This window comes from Halichoerus grypus, chromosome 5 (genome assembly GCF_964656455.1).
Source record: "Halichoerus grypus chromosome 5, mHalGry1.hap1.1, whole genome shotgun sequence".
Taxonomy (NCBI): domain Eukaryota; kingdom Metazoa; phylum Chordata; class Mammalia; order Carnivora; family Phocidae; genus Halichoerus; species Halichoerus grypus.
The window spans coordinates 94,731,121-94,756,128 of NC_135716.1; the positions used below are offsets into that span (position 1 = coordinate 94,731,121).

General features: G+C 40.2%; 1 protein-coding gene across 8 annotated transcripts in view; it reads left to right on the top strand.

Moving 5' to 3' along the window:
- ST7L (suppression of tumorigenicity 7 like) overlaps window positions 1-15,989 on the top strand; it is a 69,130-nt gene extending 53,141 nt beyond the window's left edge. For 3 of the 8 annotated variants that reach the window (XM_078072599.1, XM_036122378.2, XM_036122434.2), the window contains exons 13-16: window positions 1,345-1,437; window positions 7,598-7,737; window positions 10,196-10,340; window positions 15,694-15,989. In XM_078072599.1, the coding sequence (XP_077928725.1) occupies window positions 1,345-1,437; window positions 7,598-7,737; window positions 10,196-10,303 (341 nt within the window). In that variant the 3' untranslated portion in view covers window positions 10,304-10,340; window positions 15,694-15,989. The other 5 variants (XM_036122388.2, XR_004926594.2, XM_036122405.2 and 2 more) reach the window with 5 other exon arrangements.
- Window positions 15,990-25,008: the final 9,019 nt, after the last annotated feature.

The window sequence follows — 25,008 nt, forward strand, 5'->3', positions numbered from 1 at the left end:
TTTCCCCCCCAAATCACTGCTAAGTTGTTAGGACATAAACCTTTAAAGTTGTTTGGACCCACTACTTAAGTGGAATTGTTAGGTATTTTTTTCAGCCTAGGGTCATCATAAACAATTAGAGACATGAAGGGCACCATGTATCCTTAAAGCAAGAGAATTTGGGAACCTCTGCATTAACCACTTGCTAAGGGTCAGACACTGCTTGCCACTGACAATATGCAGATTAATGAAACTGGGACTACTAAAACTGAGGAGTGGAATGTCTTTGGGTAATTAGTCTTCCTTTTGCTTTTTCTCTAGTAGTCAATAAGCTCCTCAAAGCCAGGTCCTCTGTCTCATTGATCCTGTATGTGTCTTCAGTGCCTAATGTTCTGCCTGGCACATAGGAGGTTCTCAGTGAATATGTGACTTACACTGTATTTCATAAATAATCTTTATGAATGATTTCCTAGTGTTACCACTGATTTGCTCTGTGGCTTTGGACAAATCCCTACTTTTTATTGTGGCAGAACAAAATTCATATTTTGACAAAAGTTTATAGAGCTAAGCACTAAAGGAAAAACAAAAACATCACAATTTTGATGAATACTCAGCTAGCTGAGTAGCTAATAAAGATTCCTTCTTTAAGAATTCTGCAAGAGCTGATGATAATCTAGATCAGGGATGGGTAAACTTCTGTAAAGAGCCAGATGGTAAGTATTTAGTCTCTGTGGCCATAGTCTCTGTTATAGCTACCCAATTCTTGTAGCATGAAAGCAGCCTTACATAATACATAAATGAACAAGTGATTTTAACATCTGTATTCTAATAAAATTTTATTTATAAACATAAATAGTGGTCCAGGTCTGGCCAAAGGATGATGCTTTGGTGACCTCTGATTTAAGTTAAATTCTGCTTGTAGAAAACTTTGTTGCTATCTAACACATGAAGTTAGGAGCCATTGAGAAAACTCTTGTAGGTTGCCAACAGTTTGGGTCACAACAGTTATACATGTTGCAATTTTATGAAGATTCCTGGAAGAAAAGGAATTCATACCCACAGAGTTAGGTCTGTTGGGTTTATAGTGAAGAGACAGAGGCAAGAAGGACCTAGCCAGCCTTATCACCCACTACTCCCTTTAGTTTTATTCCAGCCAGACCATTCTATTCTCTAAATAAATCTTATTCTTCCTCTTAGTCCTTCTTTTGCTTACTTTGTTTCTTTCATCTAAAAGGTATCTCTAAAAAAATTAATAAATGCTATGTGAAAATTTTACAAAAGTATGTCTCCCAAGTAGCTTTGATCTGTAGTATGGGATGAAAGTGAGTCTGAATGGAATGTCAACTTCTGTATTTTTTTTCTCAGCTTTTAGAATGATTCCATATCCATTAGAGAAAGGCCATCTATTTTATCCTTATCCCAGCTGCACAGAGACTGCTGATAGAGAGCTATTACCTAGTAAGTAAATATTCTAGTTTTCCTAAACTTAAAAGTAGTTGTGAGATTGTTTTTCATAGTATTTTCTCATAGTAAAAGTGCCTTTGGTTGAAATTCAGGATACTGTTTAAAATACTATTTTAGCCATTTCTTGGATGTAGTTGCATAAGTTCATTCCCATATGTTTCTGGGGTAAAATGCTATGTGAGATGCAATGAAGAACACAAAAGTTGAAGATATTAAAAAGAGCAGTCATCTTACAAACATTTGAAGAAGAAATAATACCAATCCTTCACAAACTCTTTTCAGAAAAGAAAGGAGGAAGGAACACTTCCCAGCTTATTCTGTGAGACCAGTATTACCCTGATAACAAAACCAAAGACATTACAAGAAAACTATAGAATGATATCCCTCATGAATATAGACACAAACATGTTCAACAAAATATTAGCAAACTGAATCCAGCCATATATAAAAAAGATTATACTCCATGAGCAAGTGGGATTTACCTCACAAATGTAAGTGGCTTAACATCTCAAAAGGCAATGCATCATGTTAAGAGAATAAATGACAACAGATGCAGAAAAAGCGGCTGACAAAAATCCAACAACCATTCATGGTAAAAATTTTGAACAAACTAGGAGTAAGAGAATTTCCTTAACCTGATAAAGAGCATCTATGAAAACTCCACCGCTGAGAGGATACTTAATGGTGATTTTATGATTTAACCATTGAATGCTTTCTCTCTAAGATTAAGAATAATGCAAGGATGTCTGCTCTCTGCACTTCACTTCAGCATTGTACTGGAGATCCTAGTCAGTGCAATCAAGCCAGAAAAAAAAAAAAATAAAAAGGCATTCATGTTGGGAAAGAAGAAGAAAACTGTCTTTATTCACAGATGACATCATCTTCTATGTAGGAAATCCTAAGAAATTCATAAAAATACTATTAAATCTAATAAGTTTAGCAGGGTTGCAGGATATAATATCTGCATATAAAACTCAGTTGCATATTTATATACCGGCAGGGAATAATCAGTCCAAAAATGAAATTTAGAAAATACTTCTAATCACAGTAGCATCAAAAAGAACAAACAATTTAGGAATAATTTAAATGGCTTGTATACTAAAAACGACGTCATTTGCTGGGAGAAATTTAAAAAAAATTAAGTAAATGGAGAGACATTCCATGTTTATTGATTGGAAAACTGAATATTATTTATATGGCAGTTCTCTCCAAATTGATCTATAGATTCAATACAATCCCTACGAACAAAAACTGACAAGCTGATCTCAAAATCTATATGGAAAGGTAAAACACTCAGAAGAGCCAAAGCAGTCTTTACAAAGAATGAAATTGGAAGGACTACACTTTCCAGTTCTAAAAAGAGCAGTCTTAGACTTAGGGGGAGAACCAGAAGTATATAGGGTTATGATCGCTGAGAGTCCCATTGAGTCCCTGCTTTCAGGAAGCCAAACTTCTCAAAAGAATGGTCTATACTTATTTGTCTCAGCTGCCTTATCCACTCACTCTTCTCTGTGAACTGGTAAATTTCTGTGTAACTTTTCTTTTTATGATTTAACCAATAAGTAAGCATGCTGAAGGTTATAAACACTAGCGCCACATTTCCTTATGTGATATAAACCTGTGCCACAGTTTTTACAGTTCTGGGGCCATTAGAGCTCAAGTCTAAGAAGGAAAGTTGCAGTTTTACAACCAACAAATGTAGTGAGCTGAAAGGTCCAAACAGATAGATGAAAATTTAGGAGAGATTATGGAAGTTGAGTATGCTGATATTTTTCTCCCAGGGTCTTTTATTTTCTTCCATCCTCTGAGATAAGTTATCTGTTTTTTTCTTTGAACTCTCAAAGTACTTTGTGGACTTCTTAACCTCCCCCTTCTAGATTGTAAACTTGAAGGCCAGGATTCTCTTTATCATCCCTCTGTGTATCTCTGTAATGTTCACAATGTCTCTATAATGTTCACAATGAAAATTGATATTCAGTAAATATTTTAATTAGTCAAATTTATTAATTTATTCTTTTTCTTTTTTTTTTTTTAAAGATTTTATTTATTTATTTGACAGAGACACAGCAAGAGAGGGAACACAAGCAGGGGGAGCAGGAGAGGGAGAAGCAGGCTTCCCACTGAACAGGGAGCCAGATATGGGACTCGATCCCAGGACCCTGGGATCATGACCTGAGCTGAAGGCAGACGCCCAACGACTGAGCCACCCAGGCGCCCCTTCTTCTCTTTTTTTTTAGTTTCAGAGGTAGAGTTTATTGATTCATCAGTTGCATATAATACCCACTGCTCATTACATCAAGTGCCCTCCTTAATGTCATAAACAGGCCAAATACATTGTCAGTACTCAACAAAAATATTAAATATTAGTACCTTTTCCTCCTTATCCTACTCTGAACTCCTGAACTGCTCATGAGTTAATAGAAAGACTGATAAACAATGTGTTAAGTGCTGCATGTATGGAATAGATTATAAGGAAGCTGAAATGGGGTGTGCTGTCTCTCTAAGGGCAGGGATGATTCCCAAATCTGACTTGATTGACTTGAAGAATGGGAAATCCATCATACAGCAGGAGGAGCAGGTTTGGGAACGGAATGGGGGAAGTAAATAAATTCAGGCTTTGAGTATGTTGCATGTATACCACATCGTGTGTGTGTGTGTGCACATGTGTATGTATGCATGCTTAAATCTATCTATAGTCTATTTTGCACATATATACATATTTTTTGTATTTCTAAATAATATATGGGCCTAAGATATATTTATAAAACATATATGTATATTAAATATGTATATATTATATAAACAGTAAACGTTGTAGGTATTCTTTGGGAACAAGTAATAGCTGTTTTAAACTTAAAGGGAATTTGTTAGGAGAAGACGGGATTATCTCAAAGAATCCAAAGGCAGCTTCTGAAGCAGATTACCGTCAGACCTCAGAAGGGACTAGAACCAGAAACTAGAGGGCTATCAGGATTTCCAGGAGTCAGTTATCTGTATATCTCTATCTCTGGCTGCCTTTTTCCATCCCTCCTGTTCGTACTTTTCTTTTTCTCCTTCCGCAACGCCATCTCCTCTCTGTATGAACTCTCATTTCTGCTTCTCTCAATGTGTCTGCTTCATTTTTCTATCTTTCTCTTTGTCGTTTGGCTTTGCCTTCTTGGATACTCTTGTAGCCAAACTTGATGTCCTTACGTGGCTCTAGTTTACACGTTATCAGTTCAAGCAAATTGTACAGCATGAATAAGATCTCAATCTGGCTTCTAAAACTTCTGGAAGGGAGCATCAGATTTATCCAGGTGTTTATTCCTGGTGTGGTTAGCCATGGCCTAGGGACAGGGTCAGGTTGTGTAAACAGGATTCCTGGGGGTTCCACTATCTCTTTCTCTCTACATCGCTGTACATCACCAAACCAACTTGGGAATCATCATTTTCTAGGCATGGATGAGATCACTAAGGGAGACTGTGTAGAGTGAGAAGTAAACTAAGAGTGGAACCATGGGGGCACAAAAATGTTGAAGGAATGGGTGGCTGATAAGGAGTTGGGAAGATTCAGTGAAGGAGTGGACAGAGACAGGACAAGAACCAGAACTAGATAGGCTAGGAACTAAAAATTTCCAAGTGAGGAGGAGTATCTGATATCAAGGAAGGTGATTACTGTGAAGAATCCATTGACTCTGGCAATTAGAAGGTCATTAGTGAAAGAAATTTTATTTTCTTTCCTAGGATGGTGCTGGTAGTAGTTGTTCTTGTTGTTTTTCCATTTTAACAGAAACAAGGATATTTAAGGCAAAGGAGTCAGTCTTTAATTATGGAACATCAATATGCAGGAGTGTATTATATTAGGTTAATACATTTAGCCTAATATAATGCCCCCTCCAAATCATTACAAAAGTTGCTTAAGGCCAATTTTACATAGTAATATGAATAAAATCAGGGTTATTATTATGTATTGCCAGAGTCACAGGCTATAAGAACAGAGAGTTTGCTTTTTTGGCAGGCCTTTATTATTTCTAGGGTACTTACACATTTGCAAATTCCAGGAGGTAGGAGAGGAGGGATATGCTGGTGGTTTTGTTTGATTGTATTGTTTGTTCTGAGAGCATTTGTCTGTCTCTGACTGTGGTAGAATGAACAAATTTTTAATAATGTGGAGTTCTAATACCCAGGAGTACTTAATGTTTTTTTGTTTTCAATTCTCCTTCAACCTTGATATGACTTACAACATTCTGGAATTTGCTTAGGAACCTCATAAGTTCAGACTTGAACTATTCCCTTAGTTCACATAGCTATTTAGTTGTCTTTTATGCCTCCTGATAAATTTTTCTCTACAAGCCAGTGATGAAATTTGAACTTTACTTCCAAGGGAGTGTTTCTGTACTAGTCATCCATTATACTGATGTATTAGCCAAACATTGACTGACAAACGAATCTACAGAAAGCAATCCAAAAAGAAAAAATTAGGTCTCTCCTATAATATAAAAAGCTCATATTTTAAGAAATTATCTTACTAAAACTATATCGTTTTCTACCTTAAAAAGTGGAAATAGGGGTACCTGGGTGGCTCAGTCGTTAAGCGTCTGCCTTCGGCTCAGGTCATGATTCCAGGGTCCTGGGATTGAGCCCCGCATCAGGCTCCCTGCTCGGCAGGAAGCCTGCTTCTCCCTCTCCCTCTGCCCCTGCTTGTGTTCCCTCTCTCGCTGTCTCTCTCTCTGTCAAATAAATAAAAAATCTTAAAAAAAGAAAAAAAGTGGAAATAATACTATCTGTCTCTTAAGGCTATTGAAAAAAATCAAACTAATAGAAATTAAAGCACTTTGTAAATCATAAAATGCTATACAGTTTAATTTTATCAACGTTGCTGTCTCTCACGCGATAGGAATTTTAGTGACCATTGGTATACATAAGTGTTCCCTGTCTTTGCAAGTACCATGGTTTATTTCTCTTGGTTTGCTAGAAGAAGTTGGCCTCTCATGCTTGAGGGACAGGGCAAAAGGGACTGCTGGTTTTTTGGGTGCTGAAAGTACAATGTTGTCCACAGCTTCTAATGTTTCTAACTTTTTTAAAACAAATTCAGATTTGGTGTGCTTTTACTTTAAATGTGACCCAAGCCTCTGGAAATTTTCTGGATTTTTAATGAGTTCAGTTTTTGGCATATACTTTTGAGTATAGTATAAGACATAAAAAATATGGCTACCAAAGGAAACTTAGGTGTAATCTTCTCTGTGAATCGTTATGTTGGAAAAAGTGAAATTTATAGCTGACCTTGATTCAGTACTGAATTAGTCATCCCTTACTTATGCAGGATATTACATCAGGAATTCTTGGGTTTGTGTCCAGCCCTGAGCAGTCAACTTCCTGGACAATGAAGTCCCAGAATAGCTCTCCGTTTAACAGACATTTATTGAGCACCTACTGTGTGCCACGCATGGTGATAGTCACATCTCAGCATTGGTATTCAGGTATTTTCAATCAAATTTCAAATAAGATATAAATACTTGAATACTATTAGTAATGAAATATCCAGTCATTAGAAAAATAATACCTGAGTTAATGTGTGAATGTGATAAAATAAGACAAGGGACTTGATTTATGTTCAGAACCTTAGGGCTTTGGTGTTCTAGTTCCATTTTTACGGTGCTCTATGAAATGCCACACATAGAACATTTATTAATAGCTGGGTAAAATTATGGTTCTGGGAAATCTGCAACCACACGTCTGTCTCTCGATCAGTATACTTGTCTCTGAGCTCCTGAAGAGCAAGAATTATAACAACTCACATTTAAGGACTTACAGTGTTCATCATAACAACTCCATAGCAACTATGAGAGGGTTTAGCAACTTATTCAAGACCACACAGCTAATAAGTGACAAAGCTCTTTTTCAAAACCACCTCAGCATGACTTTACAATTAATGTTCTTTCCCACGATGCCATCTTATTCCCAGTCCCCAGCACAGTCCTCTGGCTCTGTAGATATGCTGTCGATGCTGGAATAAATAATGGTTAACTTTCTTCTACCTTGCTTAGCCAGAGATGCCCTGTTCTTTTTTAAAACAATTATTTTCCTTTTAGTTTTAAACTTCATTTGAAAATATTAAAACTGGCTTACACTATATTCTTAAATAAAATCCATTTCTACCTTTTCTCCCTTACAGCCTTTCATCATGTTTCTGTTTACCCAAAGAAGGAGCTTCCTTTTTTCATCCATTTCACAGCAGGACTGTGTTCTTCTACAGCAATGATAGCTCTTCTCACACACCAGTTTCCTGAAATCATGGGTGTTTTTGCTAAAGCTGTAAGTATGATCTCAAGGACTTGTGTAGAGTATTTGTAAAACACACAAGAAACCATCTCTGATCTGTTTGTGCTAAACCAGTTGATCAGTGGAAGATGTTTGTATAGTAAATTACAGGAATTGATTTGTAAAGTTGCTGCTATAAATATGTCAAACATAAGTTTTTGCTAACTTGAGCTATGTTTTTGTTGCTTAAAAGTTTAAAAGAATACAATGGCATAACATGATAAAGTTGGTCTTTGTAGATCACTTTTGGTGGTAAACATAGCACTTGTTACTAGCTAAGGAATAACCCAACTCTTTTAAATGCTTTCTTTTTGGCACTAAAAAAAATTTCCCTATTTGAGAAACAATTCCCTATTTCGGAAACAATTCCCTATTTCGATTTTTCCATTTAAATGAAATCATTAATGGTAAGGTTTGCTGATGGAGAATAAGTAGGTAAGATGGGACAGATGGAACATTCACCCTGGGTACAGAATGTGCTTCTTTTTTTTTTTTTAAAGATTTATTTATTTATTTGAGAGAGCGAGAATTAGAGAGAGAGAGAGAGAGTACACGAGAGGGGGTAGGGTTAGAGGGAGAAGCAGGCTCCTCGCTGAGCAGGGAGCCTGATGCGGGACTCGATCCCAGGACTCCAGGATCATGACCTGAGCCGAAGGCAGTCGCTTAACCAACTGAGCCACCCAGGCGCCCCAGAATGTGCTTCTTTACTCAAAGCTGCTCACTGTTGTATCTGCATGTTCTTAATTGACCTTCCCCAACGTTGGGTGTAGAACCATGGATAGACCTTTATTTTCATTTTTATCCTTTAATTTGAACTACTTCCCCATTTCCTGAGCCAGGTCCAGAAGGTACTTGAGGACTGATATTAGAATATCCCATGATTGTTTACTCTTCTACACAAACTTAGTAATTAATGTCACTGGCTCAGAGTAAAATTACCAACTTTAAGTTGCTAAGCCTTTAAAAAATGGGTCTTTCTTATACATCTTCACATTTTTACCAGGTAACAATAGTTCAAACCCAAAAGGAAAATGCTAATTCATTTTAGTCTCAAATCAAAAAGCATTGAGAACTGTAGCAGCACTAGCCCTTACTCGGCAACGTAATTTCTATATTTTTCTCTGTATGCCTCCGTTCTAACTCCCTGTTGCCTCACAATTTCTTTTTCTGCCTTAAGAACAGTTTATTTTGTGCCTTAAAGATTAGTTGGTTTTCTTTTGGCACCAGGAGTAAAAGCACTGGTTTGCCTTTTTCCCTGAAGGTCAGCTGTATAATGTGTTAAGTTGCCACTGGCGGTAGGCCTAGCAGTCTGAGACTGCACTTGATTCTGGGTCAGTCTTCAAGGAGAATGACTTTCCACTGTTGTTCAGGGAGTATAGATATTTGGGTTGGAAACTGACTGTTTCCTTTTAGTGTGAAAGGGAAGTGTAGTGATCATACCGTAACTGTTGTTCGCAGTGGTGCTGACTGGGGAGTGAGTGCATCTCAAACTGAGATGACCTTACTGTGTACTCTGGCATGGAAAAAAATTGACTGGAAAGGGAATCCCGTCCATTTAACAACTGGAAAAATATATGCAGCTGTGTATTTGAGATCACAGGCAGGCAGTGGGAGAGATGGTCCTTGGGGTTCTCTCAGAGTATTGGAAAGGAGGTAAAATCGAGTGAGGAGAGAGATTTAGAATCTGGAATCGATATGTAGCAATTGTTAGTAGTATACTTCCATGAGGTACTGGCTAAAATGAGTGCAGAGTGTATTCACTGTCTGCTCTATCCATCAATGTTAGTATGTAGCATCTGTCTTTACCTGAGACATGGCTGATGCACCAGAAGAGTCTTTAAGATTACATCGCACAAGCTCCTTAGCACTCCTGCAGCGGAGTCTGAGAATGAATAATTATATATTTTAAAGTGGAAGCTTCTTTTTTTAGACTAAAAGTTATTAATTTACTGTGATTCTAGTTAATGAACAATAAACAGGCATTTATTTACCATCCTTTGATATTTGTATAGTTGGTGGTATATAGTTATAAATGTGCCTCACAGCAAACTTTTATAGCCACATTTTATGCAGTGGCCTTTACATGTACATTTTTAGTTCCTAAAAGCTAACTCTTTACTCAAGGTACCTGCAGACCAGTATTTGGCATGCCGCAGTACCAAGGGCAGGTTCCACTGAAGAATTTATGGAAAATGATTACATGCAGGCCATCTCCAGCTTATAAACACAACGTATAAATGCCTCCCAGCCAGCCAGCCAGCAAGGGAGCTGGAGGCTCAAATTCTGCTTCTTCCCCTACTTAATGGTGTATGCAGTAGGAGCTTCACCATCACCCAGGAGCTTGTTAGAAAGGCAGAATCTCAGGCGCCACTCCAAACTTCCTGAATCTGCCCTTTAACAAGATCATCTGTGCATTTAAAACTTGAGAAACCCTGCTCTCGTCTCCCCGCAGTCGGAGGAATTTAGACGCCTGGATAGTGCCGCCTCTTCCAGGCAGAAAAGGGGCAGCATTACAGAATGGCATGAGCGTAGGCTCTGGAGCCAGACTGCTTTCCTTTGAGTTCCAGCCCTGACACTTACTGGCTGTGCAACTTCAGGTAAGTTCCTTAGCCATTTCTCCCCCTCATTGTAAAAGGGGAATAGTACTACCTTGTAGGTGTTTGTGAGGGTTAAAGGAGTTTAAAATATGACAGGTGTTTAGAACCATGTCTGTCCACAGGAGAAACTAGGGAAGTGTCACTCTTGTCGCCACCCATCATTGTCATCATTATCACCAAAGTGCAGCTGTGATGAGAAATCCTAACCCCTTCATGTTGGGAGGAGCTGTGTCCTGAAAGTAAGCTCAAAATGTATTTTCCCATAGAAATTGCAGTATAAATGGTGGCTAGGTGTCATTTAAACAATACTGCTGGTACATTATGTGTATTTGTACCACCAAAAGTGGAGAAATGTTTCAGATTGTAGGCGCTGGCAAACTGCCTGGTAGAACATCAAGTATTGATAAATTGCAAACGGCCTATGTTAGGAGTTTCAATTACGTCAGGTATTTGATAGCCGAATATAGTGGAAATCAATCTATTTAGTAAAGCAAAGCAGTTTCAGAAAATTTCCTAAATTTTTTCCATTGTTATCACGGTCTCTTCCTCATCCAATATATTTTTATATTAGCTCATATGCTAGAGTAAATTTAATTTGAATTTGTTAAAATACCTTTGTCACAAAAATTGCTTTTTTGTGAAGTAAGGCACTAGAGATTAATGCTTTTTCATAATCTTCACTGTTCCTCACATTGAGATAAATGGAAGGGTATGAACTAGAATGGTTAGTGATTTTAGTGCCCCATCTTTTGCATGGTATGAAGCTGTGTGGAATAAGACTTTAGTTTCAGCAAGCTCGGACTTTCTTTCTTGATTTTTCTCCTGGCTGAGATGAAAACCATGTCTGGGGGCGCCTGGGTGGCTCAGTCGTTAAGCGTCTGCCTTCGGCTCAGGTCATGATCCCAGGGTCCTGGGATCGAGCCCCGCATCGGGCTCCCCGCTCAGCGGGAAGCCTGCTTCTCCCTCTCTCACACCCTCGCTTGTGTTCCTGCTCTCGCTAACTCTCTCTCTGTGTCAAATAAATAAATAAAATCTTAAAAAAAAAAAAAAAAAAAAAGAAAACCATGTCTGACATTCGACATAGAGCAATAAAAAAAAAAAAAAATTGCATAAATCCCTGGAGATGTGGAATGTGCTGATATCAGAGCTGATATTCTCCAAGGCCAGAATTCCTGAAAAAGGAAAAATTGCTTTTAAGTGGTAGGTCATTTTCTCACCTGCTTTGAAGCCTGCTGGGTTAAATATGAGAGTTCAAAGTAAGGGTAGCCAGCAAACCAAATGAACTGGAATCCGATTCTGCTTATCTGAAAGGAGCTTCTTTATTTAAGAGCAGCAATGCCCTCTCCTTAGAGAACCAATCTTCATCTAGCCTGGCCCCTTTCATTTCTCTCCTGCAAGAAAAGCTTTCTTCTTAGTAAGCCTTGGGAGGGCGTTATCACAGCAGTGAACACTATAGATGGTCTTTGGGGGTTTCACTGACTTACTGATAAATTCAGGCTTGTGGCATGTGACTTCAGTACTTTGAATTCAGAAGTGTGTTTGCATATAAAAATCTCTAGTTGGGTTTTAATGAAACAGGCTAGATAGCCTTTGCAACCTGGCAGAAAAAGGTGTTAATGGGTAAAGACAGGAATCAGAAAGATTTCCAAATAAATAGTTTGTTTCACTAAAGCAAAACTTTGTTGAAATCCGTTTCACTGAACACACACTGTAGCTGTGCTGAGGTGGGAATGGGCCCTGTTTCCACATATTTTTACTAATCTTTATGTGGGAAAATGTGGTTGGACATGCCAGTGATGAATTTCTGAGCAACTCATAATTGGCTGGCTCCACTGTAACTAGGGCCTAACAATCTGCTTGATTAATTCTTTAAGGACTACATTAGCCAAGTTGTATGATTTCCAAAGATATAGAAAGTCAGATGTTATGCTAACAAAAGACCTTTCTACAGAATGTCCCACTGGGATTTCTTCAGCCCCTTCCCAAAAATAATTAACATTTTTCTCCCCAAATTACATTTTAAAAAATAATAAGCAGAAATAAATGCCAAGTGTGTTTTACTGAATAGTGATCAAAACTTTTGAGGTTTGTACACTATTCTCATCATTTTTTTCAGGGCAAAGATCGTCTTCATACCTAGGGGAGTTGATAGATAATTATAACTTTATATTGATATATACCAGTAGAAAAAATATATTATTTCTAAAGGTTCCTAATTTTCCATTGTCATAACCAGTGACATGAAATCTGTTCATAGGTGAAAGTGATTTTTTTATATTCTCCATCTGATTTCATTCATGCTAAAAACCTATGATAATTGTATCGCTCTTTATTGAATACATAGGGCCACATTCAGAAATTCAACCAACAAGTAAAACAAGTTTCTTCACTTTGTTTGAAAATGGATTACATTTCAAAGCTGTGAGACTTCTTTAGTTCCTAAGAACTGACATAGTTTTTAAAACATTTTGAATTGTAACCAAGCTTATATTCCCATAAAATATTGTTCTGTAGCCATGCTCTTTCCACAGCAATATATCTGGGGTATTTCCCAGAGATTATACTGATAATAAAAGGAGCCCATTGTGTGACAGGTCAAAAAATTTTAAATGTTTACATTTTTGTTCCCTTGTTAGTGCCACTGAATTCAGTCTTTATTTGGGCAGTCTAGCATATTCCAATTTTTATTTTCTTAATCAATTGGGATATTTCTAGCAAAAGAAAAGATGTTCCCTACTTCCATTAAGGGCATTTCTCATGCTTCATTCTCATTGTTTTCCTTTAAAAAGAACCAGACTGAGAAGATTGTGATATTGCTGTTGTTCTTCTTTATCCATATTTTCTGAGTACTAAACTCTTATTTTCAAAGCGGGGGAAAAAAAGAATAAAAATTAAGACAGTGTACTTTTTAACACATGTTTATACCCCTTCCCCAGGGTTTCCTTCAGTTTTGAAGTTTGTGGAAAACACCCTCTTTCCCTATTAACATGTGCCTGTCAAGTATGAAGTTCACAAAAGCTTTCCTTCCCTGAATTTATTTGGCAGTATATTTAATCATCCTTTCCCCCCCAAAGCAGATGTCTCAGTGCCAAAGTTTAGGACATCCTGTCACTAACTGCTACTGATATATTGATTGCTTAATCATTAGCACTTGGGGCAAATGGACTGCATAGCAGTTTTCAGAAGAGTGGTGCTTAGATATTGATGTCAATTGCTTACTCTAACCCCATTACATGAGTGATACTAGAATTCACATTAGGAAACCTACTGATTTTTCTTTTAGAAAACCTTTGTTTTTTGCAGACCCCGCAAAGTCCTCTAAATGGAGAGAATAATGGGATACAGAATAAAATTATAATCTTGAGGAATAGTTTTTATTGGCTTCTTTCTTGAGTTGAACTTTGCTCTTTCTCCCACCAATCAAATTTCTAATGCTCAAGAGAACTAAATTTGTATGACTATTTAATATATTACGATTCTAAACCAGGAGTAATTTAGATTTCAGTTAGTTATTATCTTTGTTCTTAAGAGTGTATATTTAGACTCTCATTTATTCTTACCCGAGCCATTGGAGGACAGATTGTGGTTTTCCAGTGTTTTAGATGGGCAAGTTTGAGTCATTCAAGTAAAGTGATTTGCTTGAAATCACACAACAGGTAGCCCTTTAGTGATGATATATATGCTTGGTTTCAATAAAGTGTCAGTTCACAACTTAGGCCAAAACAAGTACAAAAGAATATATTTCAAACAAAATATAGTGAGGCTGAAGGGATATAGAATGATGGCATGGTGATAGTAAAGTGGTTTTGCTAGAGAAGTCTTCCTACAGGAGATGAATTTGGAGAAGAGTTTTAAATGAGAAGGCTAATATGGATTTTCAGAAAATAGGAAGGACGGTTAGGCTGCAGAAATGCTTACGGCAAAAACCAAAACATCAGTAGACACACTGTCTGGAGAACTCTTCACTCTTCACAACATAAGCCTATTTGATGAACTCTGATGCTTTAAAATAAAGAATGCCCATTTACTTTTTTTGTCTTTCAAGTTGGTTCACTTTAATTTCATTCCTTTTCTTGCTAGTAAGCCACTTAAGAACGAAGAACACTGTTTGGTCCCTTCCATCTGCACTTATACAACGGTATAAAAAACTTCAGCCTATCTAACTCTCTGAAATGTACAGTAATATGAAAGAAGCAGCGGGCACTGCTTTGTAATGATTCAGAGGGAATTTGATTGACTCTCTGAAATGGTAAAAAAAAAAAAAAAGAGAAGAAACTTTTAATATAAAGTACAAATGTATACCCCATGTTTCAATATCATTCTTCTTTCAAAATCAGAGGGTAAATTTGTGAAGGATTATCTGGGGAAGTTTAACTGAACAGAATAAACTTTGGTCTAAAATATAACGTGTGCGTATCTTCTGGCTAACATGGGAATTTTAGGTAGCAGATGTACTTCTAGTAGTTGTATCAGTAGGTAGGAAACGTAGGTGTGTTTCTTAATGCTGATGAGGCCTTGATACAAGATTGGCTATTGATAGTATTCTTTCTGAATCTGAGGAAAAATAAAATTATCTGTCTTATTTTTGTAATGACATTAAGATTGTCTACGTCCATCTCTAACAGCCAGCTTCAAGAAAAGAAACTACTTGGGCTTCAGATGCTGCTCAACAAAATTAAGAGAACTGATATTCAGAGAATTCAGACCACATAATCACCCTCTCATCTCATCCTATAGTTTCAAGCATTCTGAAAATGAAACGTATATGTATTCTTCAAAGTGTTGGAAAGGGCTCTATTCTTATTGAGCACTTGTAAATTACGAGGAGGATATATAGAGAGAGAGAAGCAGTTTGGGGAAGAATTCAGAAGGGAGCATATTCTCACAGCCTTTGTTAGGAACGTGCCCGCTCTTATTTTCGTCTATTCAAGATGCCAGAGTCCCACTTTCTTTGTGAAGCCAGAGTTCAAGCTTTGACTCCCAGGTAGCAGCAGCTTTACAATTAAACTTTAATCCCTTAGTGTTTGTTAGACTCCTATCTAGAGTATAGCTGCAACTATTCTTGGCGGGCAAATACATTGCTGTGTTTCCTGCAGTCACAGTGAGATAGAAGAATGTTCTCTGGCTGGGGTATGGATGAAGGCACTTTACTAATCTTATGCATAATTCATCCTTGGTTGCTGGGGTACTCAGAGTTGAAACTTTGCCCTCTGATAAAATTCAGCTGGATTTTTTATTTACTTGACTCTGATCCCTTTGGATTTAGCCCTTATTGAGAGCCTGGGGATTCTTAATTCAACTAAGCCCTAGCTGCGTAGACTTTTCTTATTAATTTGCTCTTGGTGTATTTTAGCTATTGTTCAGACCGCCGTAAACAACAACAGCAACAACAGCTGCGCTAAAGAACATGCAGTTCAGAGGCCTGGAGACCCTGAAAAGATTTCTTCTTTCGGTATTAGCTGATTGACTGGAAGGACTCCAATAGGGCTTATCTTAGTTTGTTTTCAAAGTGTAATTTTTAAAGAGCCTCCGCATTTAAAACTATGTGAACTCTTGTTCTATAGCATGCCACAGTATGGTAATGATTATTCTGTAATGTACTCCACGTTTTCACCATTCGTATTCATTATATTAAGATGTTACTACCGATGGATCTGTTCCTTCCTTCCTTCAATGAGCAGGTATGTGTTGGGCCCCTCTATGGAGTATGAGATACAGTGTGTGTCCACAGGTAACTCGTAGTCTAGCAGCAGGGGGTTTGAGACAGGCAAGGGATGTGTTAGTATAAGACAGAAGCTGCTGCCACAGCAGTAGATTAGCTCACCCTTGCATGTTTATTCATTTGACTGGAAGTGACTGAGGAGTTATTTTCACGTGCCTCACATAAGATGTAGTGACCTAAAAAGTCATTTTAGACTCAGGACTTTCCCTTTTGGAAGACTGTTCAGTTAGGAGCTCTTTCAGTCACACAAGGAAGGTAGAAAGAGGAGCCTCTATTCTCTTTCAAACATGAGGCATGTAGGACTTTCATCTTAACACTTAACTGAGCAAGTACATGTTTTTATAAACAGTGGTATTCCTTATGTTTATCTGAATGGTTTAAACTTCATCGAAAAGTGAAGCGTTCCACAATTCAGAATTTAAATAAGAAATATCTCGCCTCAGATTCACATAGTAGCTGCCATAACACAAAAGCCTCTCACGCTCCTACATTTTCATTGTCCTTGTTTGTGTCCTCTCATTTCTAATAATGACAGATTGATAAAAGATAAGGGCCATTCTGGTTTGGAAAATGAAACAGCACGATGTCATTGTGAAGCAGAATGGGGTAGCAAGAGTTAGGACTAAAATTACTTGGCTCTGTGGTCATGTGAGAGAGACGCGAAGGAGCCACTCAGAATTTCCCAGAGCCTACTGTTAATGTCAAAGCTGCATCCTGCAGTCACTGATTCTAAAAACCGGCACAAGTGTTAATTTTTTAAAAATAATAAAAAGACATTGGGGTAGGCACTGAAATAAGGTTCCTTTTCCTTCTCTCCCAAGCTGAATTTTGCTGATCAATTCTGCATCCTGGACAATTCTACCTTTTTATAGGGGGGACCACCAAGATTTTCTAAGGAACTACAAAATATTTCCAATCTTTATTGGCTCAATCAAGTTTATGTGCTAACTGGATCACTGGGGATATGACCTTGGAATACATATTTCAAAATAGGCACAGGACCTGTCCTTGGGGAGCTTATACTAATTGGGCATGTCATCAATAAATATGGTAAAATGATGGAAGTTTATGGCCCAAGACCGTACTAGGGGGTCAAAGAGTATACTGATTTAACTCGGTGTGGCAGCAGAAGAAAGGAAGTGGGGCAATTTGAACAATGACTTGGAGGCAGAAGACTGCAGATGAGGCTTTGGAATTTACTGGTGATTGTTAGTTCTCTAGCAATCCATCCAAGCTTGCAATATCTGCTGGTATAAATAGAAATTATCATTCTTTGGGTAGGTTAACAGAATATGTATCTCCAGATGATGAGTTAGATGCATGATAGCATCTTCCAGCTCAGAAGTTTGATTTGTAACATGCTGGTAAGGAGGCACATTCATATTTCTGGGTTGTAAGGAGCCCACTCTCATCCATTCACCTGTGTTCCCGTTTAGACTAGACCATGTCTACCAATATTAGGTCTCTAGAGAAAGAGTTAAGTCAAAAGTCAATTCCAGAACCCCTTCCCGGCTACCACCTACTCCCATAGGACTTGGACAAAGATAATGAACACAGTTACTTAACTTTTTTTTTTTAACTTTTACCTTTCAGGTGGCATTGAGAGTAATCATCTCTCTTGGCCTCAAGCTCCATATTAAATTATTTTTTTTAATTGCTTTTGAGCAGTAACTTTTCTTTGGTCGCTTAACCAGTCATACAAGTTGAGACTTCTGTCTCGATGTCCATTTTATACTAGCTGCCCTGGGAGAACAGATGAAAAATAATAAGTCAGTTAGATATTTTATGAGTATTGAGATCCCTTCCATTCAGAAATGTAAATAAAATAACCAGCATGAGCAATCAGCTTATGTCAGATTCCGTGGGTTTATGTTACATAGGGAAATTATAGTGCAACCTGAAACATGCCTCTTAATGAATTCATAGTGGTGTCACAGTTGAATGTAAACCCTTGAGCTTTTCTATTGCGAAAGGTTTCAGGAATCACCTTTTATAAACTGCCTAGGGAAGGAGGAAAAAACTAAGATGATACCAACAAATGCTGTCACTGTGTAAGTGGCTGCCTCCCAGCACCAAATTGTGCCAGTTAAGTAAAGCAAACACTTAGGATACTGCTCACCTTTTGGCTTATTCAGTGGTGTGTGTGTGTGTGTGTATTCTAATACAGTTGACCCTTGAACGACATAGGAGTTACGGGCACTGAACTCCTGTACAGTCAAAAACCCACTTACGACTTTTGACTCCCCATAAACTTAATGTTGACCGGAACCCTCGTCAACATAAACAGTTAACACACATATTGTATGTTGTATTGTTACATACTGTATTCTTATAATTAAGAAAATGTTATTAAGAAAGTCATCAGGAAGAGAAACAAATACATTTCCAGTACTGCACTGTGTTTATAAAACAAATCTGCGTAGAAGTGGACCTATGCACTTCAAATCTGTGTTGTGCAAGGGTCAACTTACTCTGTTTCTGAAAGAAGCACAAGGAGAGTGCTGTGGAAGAATGGGTTGTCCTTGTGATTTTTGTCCTCAAAAATTAAGAAAGCTCAGTAAGGAAGTAGGACAGGAGCCTGGTAAATAGCTCTGTTTTTACCTTCACGATGCAAGAAGCCAGTGACCTAACTGGAAGTTAGGAAATTGGAATTTGTCTCTTGTTTTTGGCAGCCACTCTTATCTAGCAGCTTGTAGTGCACAAGACCTGTCTTCTCCCTTATCAGTGAACTGGTGTGGCGGTCCCTAAAGCTCTTTCATCACTCTCCTCCCATTCACTGTGGCCTCACATATGATGAATCTGCTCGCCACAAAAGTCCCGTATGTCAAACGGGACATCGAGGCCTGTCAAATTCTAAGGTGGGGAGTGAGAGAAAGAACCACATATTTTTAATTTTAAATTATTCCTTTTTTACATTGTAATTTCTTAAGAGTTTGGCTGAATTTATGCCAGCGTCTGGGCCTGTAAGCCTCCATTAATGCATCACAATTGTGGACAGAATATTTCACATCTCTTATTTAGTCTAGAACCTCAAATGCTAGTGAGTTGTCATTAACACTTAGCATTTGTTATGTACAGTGTAGCTCTCTTTTCATCCCTATACATGTAACAAACGGACTCATCCCCGTGCTTTCCCATCGGTGTCCCGGCGTTGATGGACATAGATCAAGATGCTGCACGGCCCTGCAGGGGCTCCACACCATGTGACAGTCGAGGCGCATGCAGCTAGCTCACATTAGTTCAGCTCTTATCTCAGCATTCTCATTTCTCGGTCGTCCCCAGTGTATATAATATGTACCGGCTTGAAATTCCTTATATATTGCTTGCACATTCTTCTACGTTTCAGCGCATACCAGTTCCTTCGCTGTAGAACCCCTTCTCTGACTCCCCTCCACCAGTCCATCCCTTATCTTTTAGAACTCCAACTCAGAAGTCACCCCTGTAGAAAGGCTGCCGCATCACCTCCGCCGGATTGCTCTGTTCGGAGACTTCTGTTTCTCAGTCCATTCCTCGAACTGTTTTTCCTTTGTGATTGTTGCCTGTGTAGCTTGTCACCCAACAGGCATAATGATCCAAGGAATGATGATTTTCCTGTATGCCTTGTCTTTGTCTATTACATACAAACATTTTGAAGGCCACGGCCTTCTCAATTTCCCCAGAGTTCTAGTCCGCCCTCCACACCTTTTCCCTTTACATCATAGCTGACTGCCTGGAGGAACAGGCCACGTGTTCAGGGCTTGGCCTCCACCTCAGCATGAGTGTGGCAGCCTGCTGAATAGGCCCTGACAAATGGGAAGGATTTAACCCTTCGGCTTGGCAGTCTCTGCATTCTACTCAGACGCCTTCAAGGAGTAGATGTGGGATCAGAAATAGGTCTGGAGACGGGAGCAGGGAAATTTTTAATGAAGGCTTTGTCCTTCCTTTTCACACAAGACCCATGAAGCTGCTGTCGTCAGCAGCTCACCCGACACTCTCCTGCTCTGCCTCTTTTCCAGGAGTCAGGGTTAGTTTCAGAAAAAGCCTCTTGCTAGAAGCCATGACCTCGTACTTTTATCCCCTACATCTGGTGTGCGGCCTCATGGGGCTGTGCTGCTATGCAGGAGGTGAGCAGTGGAATTCTTTAGATGATGACTTCTGAGCCCACATGCGGAGGCAGTGGGGGTGGGGAGCAGGGAGAGCCGTGAGAGCCAAGATCGATGGACCAAAAAGTAAGGTTTGCTCTGGGACAGATCCTGACTATAGGTAGACTGTTTTCATGAGGTGTCCTTCCCCTAGCTCAAGTGGGGGCCTAGGTCTATGATGGATGAACATTGTGTTCCTGCAGTTTTCCCTTCTGCCTTCACAGTTGGGGTGCAGGAGTGGGATAGGTAGGGTATGTGCAGGCTTATGCTGTTTCTGAAGGAATGCATTCCAGGGTTGAACAGGGAAGGGTTCCCCTTGCACACATCCTCTCTTGGAGCTGCTTTGTCTCACTGTCTTGGACCTAAACAGAAGTCCAGATTTTGAATGAGGGTGGGAGGAGGGGGGTTGAGAGCAGCAAAAGTTTTTGATCAAGTAAAAATCTGTTGTCTGCCTCATCTCATAGGGGTTTCTCTGCAGGGTGGATTCTCCTTGCCTTGGTGTAGATAAATTACTTGTCTCAGCTAGAGGTCCCAGGACTTTTACCAGGCCTTGAGTAGGCATCTGGCCTGGGATAGGACAGGTTTTTAGCACTCTCATTCCCTCTTCTCACTTTCCTAGCCCAGGAGTTGACAGCGTTTAAAAAAAGAAAGAGTGAAACCTCAAAGGAAATTCTAATACATACTTTAGAAGCCCAAAGCCTTAACAGTTTCCGCTCACGGCTTCTCAGGACTACTTGTACTCTTTGCGCTTAGCATCACTTTAAAAGAACTAGATAAAATTAAAACAAATGGTTAAAGTGTTAATCTGAAGAAGAAAAAAAGGAATAGAAAGTACTAGGAGCCAGAGTAGATTAAATGCAGACTACTTAGTGTAGTGATCATTTTGTGGCAGTGGAAACAGTGGCCAAAATGACAGGGGATTCGTTGATGTGGTGAAGGAAGGCGTAGGCTGTTCCTGTTGTAAATTCTGCTCACCTATACTCTCCTTGAATATTTTGTATCCATTTCTGTTCTGAAGGGGCTGGGACTCTGGCCCTTCCAGCCTGAGGTAGTCTCAGTCTTTGAGGAGAACACACAGGGTGTGAAGTGAGAAACCCCGGACTTGAGTTCTGTCTGCGCCACTCCGTATCACATGACCTCAGACAGATCCCTGAGCCTTTCTGAACAGCACCTGTGCAGTGAGAATGTCTTCCTCCTCACAGGGTCGGTGTGAAAATTAGGTATATGTTAAAGCATTTTGTCCTTGAAAATGCTTCTCATGAACATCACAGTTATTCTCCGGGAACCCCACCCAGACAGTTGTCATTAGGACAGCTGTGGATTACCTGGTCTTCCCTTTTTCTTCACTCAGTTTAGCCTTTCTGTTTGGTCAGGCCTGCATACAGGGGCTGCTGGTGGTGAAGTAAAGTCACCAGATTTGAGCTACTTTTGGTCAAAGAAAGAGAACGTCTACGTCTAGCTGCTCCACCTATAGCCTCATAGGCAAGAACGGAAGTGAGCACACAGTAGTTCAGAGTTAAGGGATCAGGGGCAGAATGCTTCCCTTGCTTTCTCAACTCCAGGATGACTAAAATGTCTTCAGTAAATGAGGAAGAGCCCCAAAGATGCTCAGGGATAACTTAAGCCATGAATGGAAAGTGGAAAAATTTACTTAAAAACTCTCCCCCTCTTCTATCCCTTTGACCTTCGGGGTCAGGGACAGGCATATTATTGACACTCCACTGGCTATTGCCTGAAACCTGCCAGTCACCCAAAGAGATTAACAGCTTCTAGGAAAGCTCAGTTTAGTGCAGCAGCTGTGACATATTTACCCTAGAAAAGTCACTGCTTGCTCCTCTCCAGGACCTCTCTCTTATGGACATTATCTCTGGAACCCAAAGCTATCCTGTTTTCTAACCGAATAAAAGTTAAAAACAACAGGTCTTGGGCTGCAGGCTTGGTAATTCTACCTCGTGCAGTCCTAGGAGGCTGCCCCGTCATCCTTAGCACACAGGGCACAGATTGGACTATCCCCAGCGTGAACCAGCCATGGGAAGTCCCACAGTCTTAGCCATTCTGCTTGGGTGGCAATTGTCTCCTGTTGATCTCTCCCCTCCATGCCTTTTCTGCATCCTTTCCCTGCCACTTCCCAGGGGAATACCAGTCCCCAAACCGCACAGCTGCTCGCGTATTGATAATGGAACTTTTTAACGTTCCTTGGTGATGGCTGAATCCCTGAAGTTGGTATGACTTTTGAAGGATTTGATTGAAATCCAGTTGCTTGTTTTATTGTCGGGGAGAGGGAGGCGGACTAGAACTCTGCTGCAGTCTGGGAGAAGCTATGTGTATGTCCACAGAAGCGCAGCTCATGTGTGTGCATTTCCTCCCCGTTGTGCGCAGGCTCACAGGAGGAGCAAAGAGTGGAAAGGAAGCATCTCTTTCTTGTTTTCCAACATTGCTTCAAAGGTGCCCAACCCCCGTAGTAGCAGGCAGTTCCCAAGTGGAGGGTGGGGGCAGAGGCCTCCACCAAGGCCATCAATAACCAGGTGTGAGCTACAGGTCTCCGTGTAATGTGAAGCTCTCCCGTATTTCATTTCTGCACCCAGGGGGCGGCTCTGCAGGATTGCTTACGGAGAGCTCTGTGTCTGGCACCTCTCTCCACAAGGCCCAGGCGCCCAGGGTCCCACGGACCTGCCCAGGAATGCATCACATTATTCTCTGGTGCTGTAATTTGGCTGCAGGAGCTAGGCTGACGGCCTCCCAGGGATGAGAAACATACTCTCCCTGGCGGCCTCCCTTGGGCTTCTGCCCTATGACCACTGAGGGCATTTAAAAATCTCAGAAAGGGTGAGGAAAAAAGAAAAATCCTGATTATCTCTCTTATATTAAGCCATATAGAAACCAACGTCCTGAGTGGGTCCAAGAATTTGGCAAAAGACTTAGTGGTTGGTGTTCTTGCTAAGGGAGGTGAGAAAAAGGAAAAGAAATTACTCTCTGCAATAGGGAGGAAGAGAAACGAGGTTGTAAGTAGTCACGAGTCAGACCTACAAGACTTTTTGCAAACAGACGTTCAGGGCCAGGCAGTGTTTAATTTTTTTAAATAATCCGAAGTCCCTGATTTCATTTTTCCAGCATCATTCTAAGAAAGCGTATGGGTTAGCGCTATTATTCAAGGCTAGCAATCACAGAAGTTGGCTCTTACGTGCAGAACTGGGTTCAGGCTGGCGTTCTTACTTGTACATGAGGGAAACTGGCCACAGGCTCTGCAGCCGAGGTATTTCAGCCACGTGCCTTCTCTAAAAGAGGCTAAGACCTTTAAAGGATAGAGATCATGTCTTTGAAGCTAACTTTGTATCCAAATGGCACTTTCTGCAAGGCATCCTACTAAATATTGAAAGTTAGAAGAGATGAGGACCGACACGAAGGAGTGTCAGAGAGGAGAGGGGCGAAGGGACTGCTGCCAGAGGGACAGACCTCTACTGACCAGAGGATGGGTGGGAGGGGGTGGTTAGAGGCAGTGAGTGGGTGGCAGCAGAACTAAATGGAGCCCTGACTGCACCAAATGCAGTTCTCCTTTTGCTGCTTGTTCCACATAAATTTGTTTGTTTGTTTATTGCGGAATGGATGCCTGTTGTCCAAAGCCAATTGGAATGCAGAGGCAAGCTAAGAAATAAGAGGAAAAAGTAATTGTTTGGCCATCATTCCTTCTTGGGACCACATAGCCTCAATAGTGGGGTTCACATGGACCTCTTTTCTCTCTCTGTCCACCGCACTGTTCATACATGTCACTCTCTGGCCAGCTTGCTCTTAACCACTCACAGGAACGAACTACAGTTTGGAGCCCAGGAGAAGCACAGAGCAGTATGAGATGCCAGAAGAGGCTCAGTTCCTTCCACGGGGTAAGAACTGAAAAGGAATAGGTGACAGAGCACAGGCAGAGTGAACTTGGGTTGAAGTCCCAGGAAGGCCTAGCTATCCTTTATGCGGTAACCTGGGCGTTCTTGTGAGTAGGGGCGGACTGGGACCCGAGGCTCTACTCAAAGACAGTACCCTTATGTCAATTCTTGCAGTTCTAGTCTTGATTCAGACTGACTATGACCCCCTTACCTTTCCACTACTCCAAGGCTTTCTTCCTCCTAATCCCAGCTCAAGATGTCAGAAGCTCTTCTCTTCCCCTCCCATATCCCCCTCCCTAATCCCACCATTGGCTCATCAGTTATCCACTCTGCAAGGAAGACATTCCCCTGGCCTGACTCACTCAGTCCCATTTCTCCACAGGAATCCCCTCACCGCAGACCACAAGGGCCCTGACTAGCTCATGTTTTGTGTTAATGGATGTGAAACCGGAGCAAACCCCTCACCAAAAGAAAAACCACCCTAAACTCTCCCACACAGGTCTCAGCAGGTTACACAAATATTAGTCCTATCATCCAAATAAATCTGCCCCCATGGCCCAGAGCTCTGGCTCCCCCATCCTTCTGCTGCCTGTGCAGAGTGAAGCTGCGCCACAAACACGTGAGGACCCCAAGGGTTGTTGGAGAGGAACTTGGAAAGGAGGGGGGGTGCCTATACTCAGAATTCCTTGTGTAGGCCCCTTAATCTACAGCCTGCTGTCAATACTGTACAGTTCTAAATGGAAGGTTCTAAGAGACATCATGATGGGCTAGACCAGTTAGGGACTTTGGTAAGAGCGTCCGATGGCTGGAATGGGGGTCATAATTAAAACTCAATATCTGAGATAGGTTTGTAACCTCGCTTTACAGAGGAGACGATAAAGGCTCAGAGAATGTGGGTATCTTGCTCAAAATATCAAAAACAGTAAATGGCACAGCTGTGGTTTCAACCC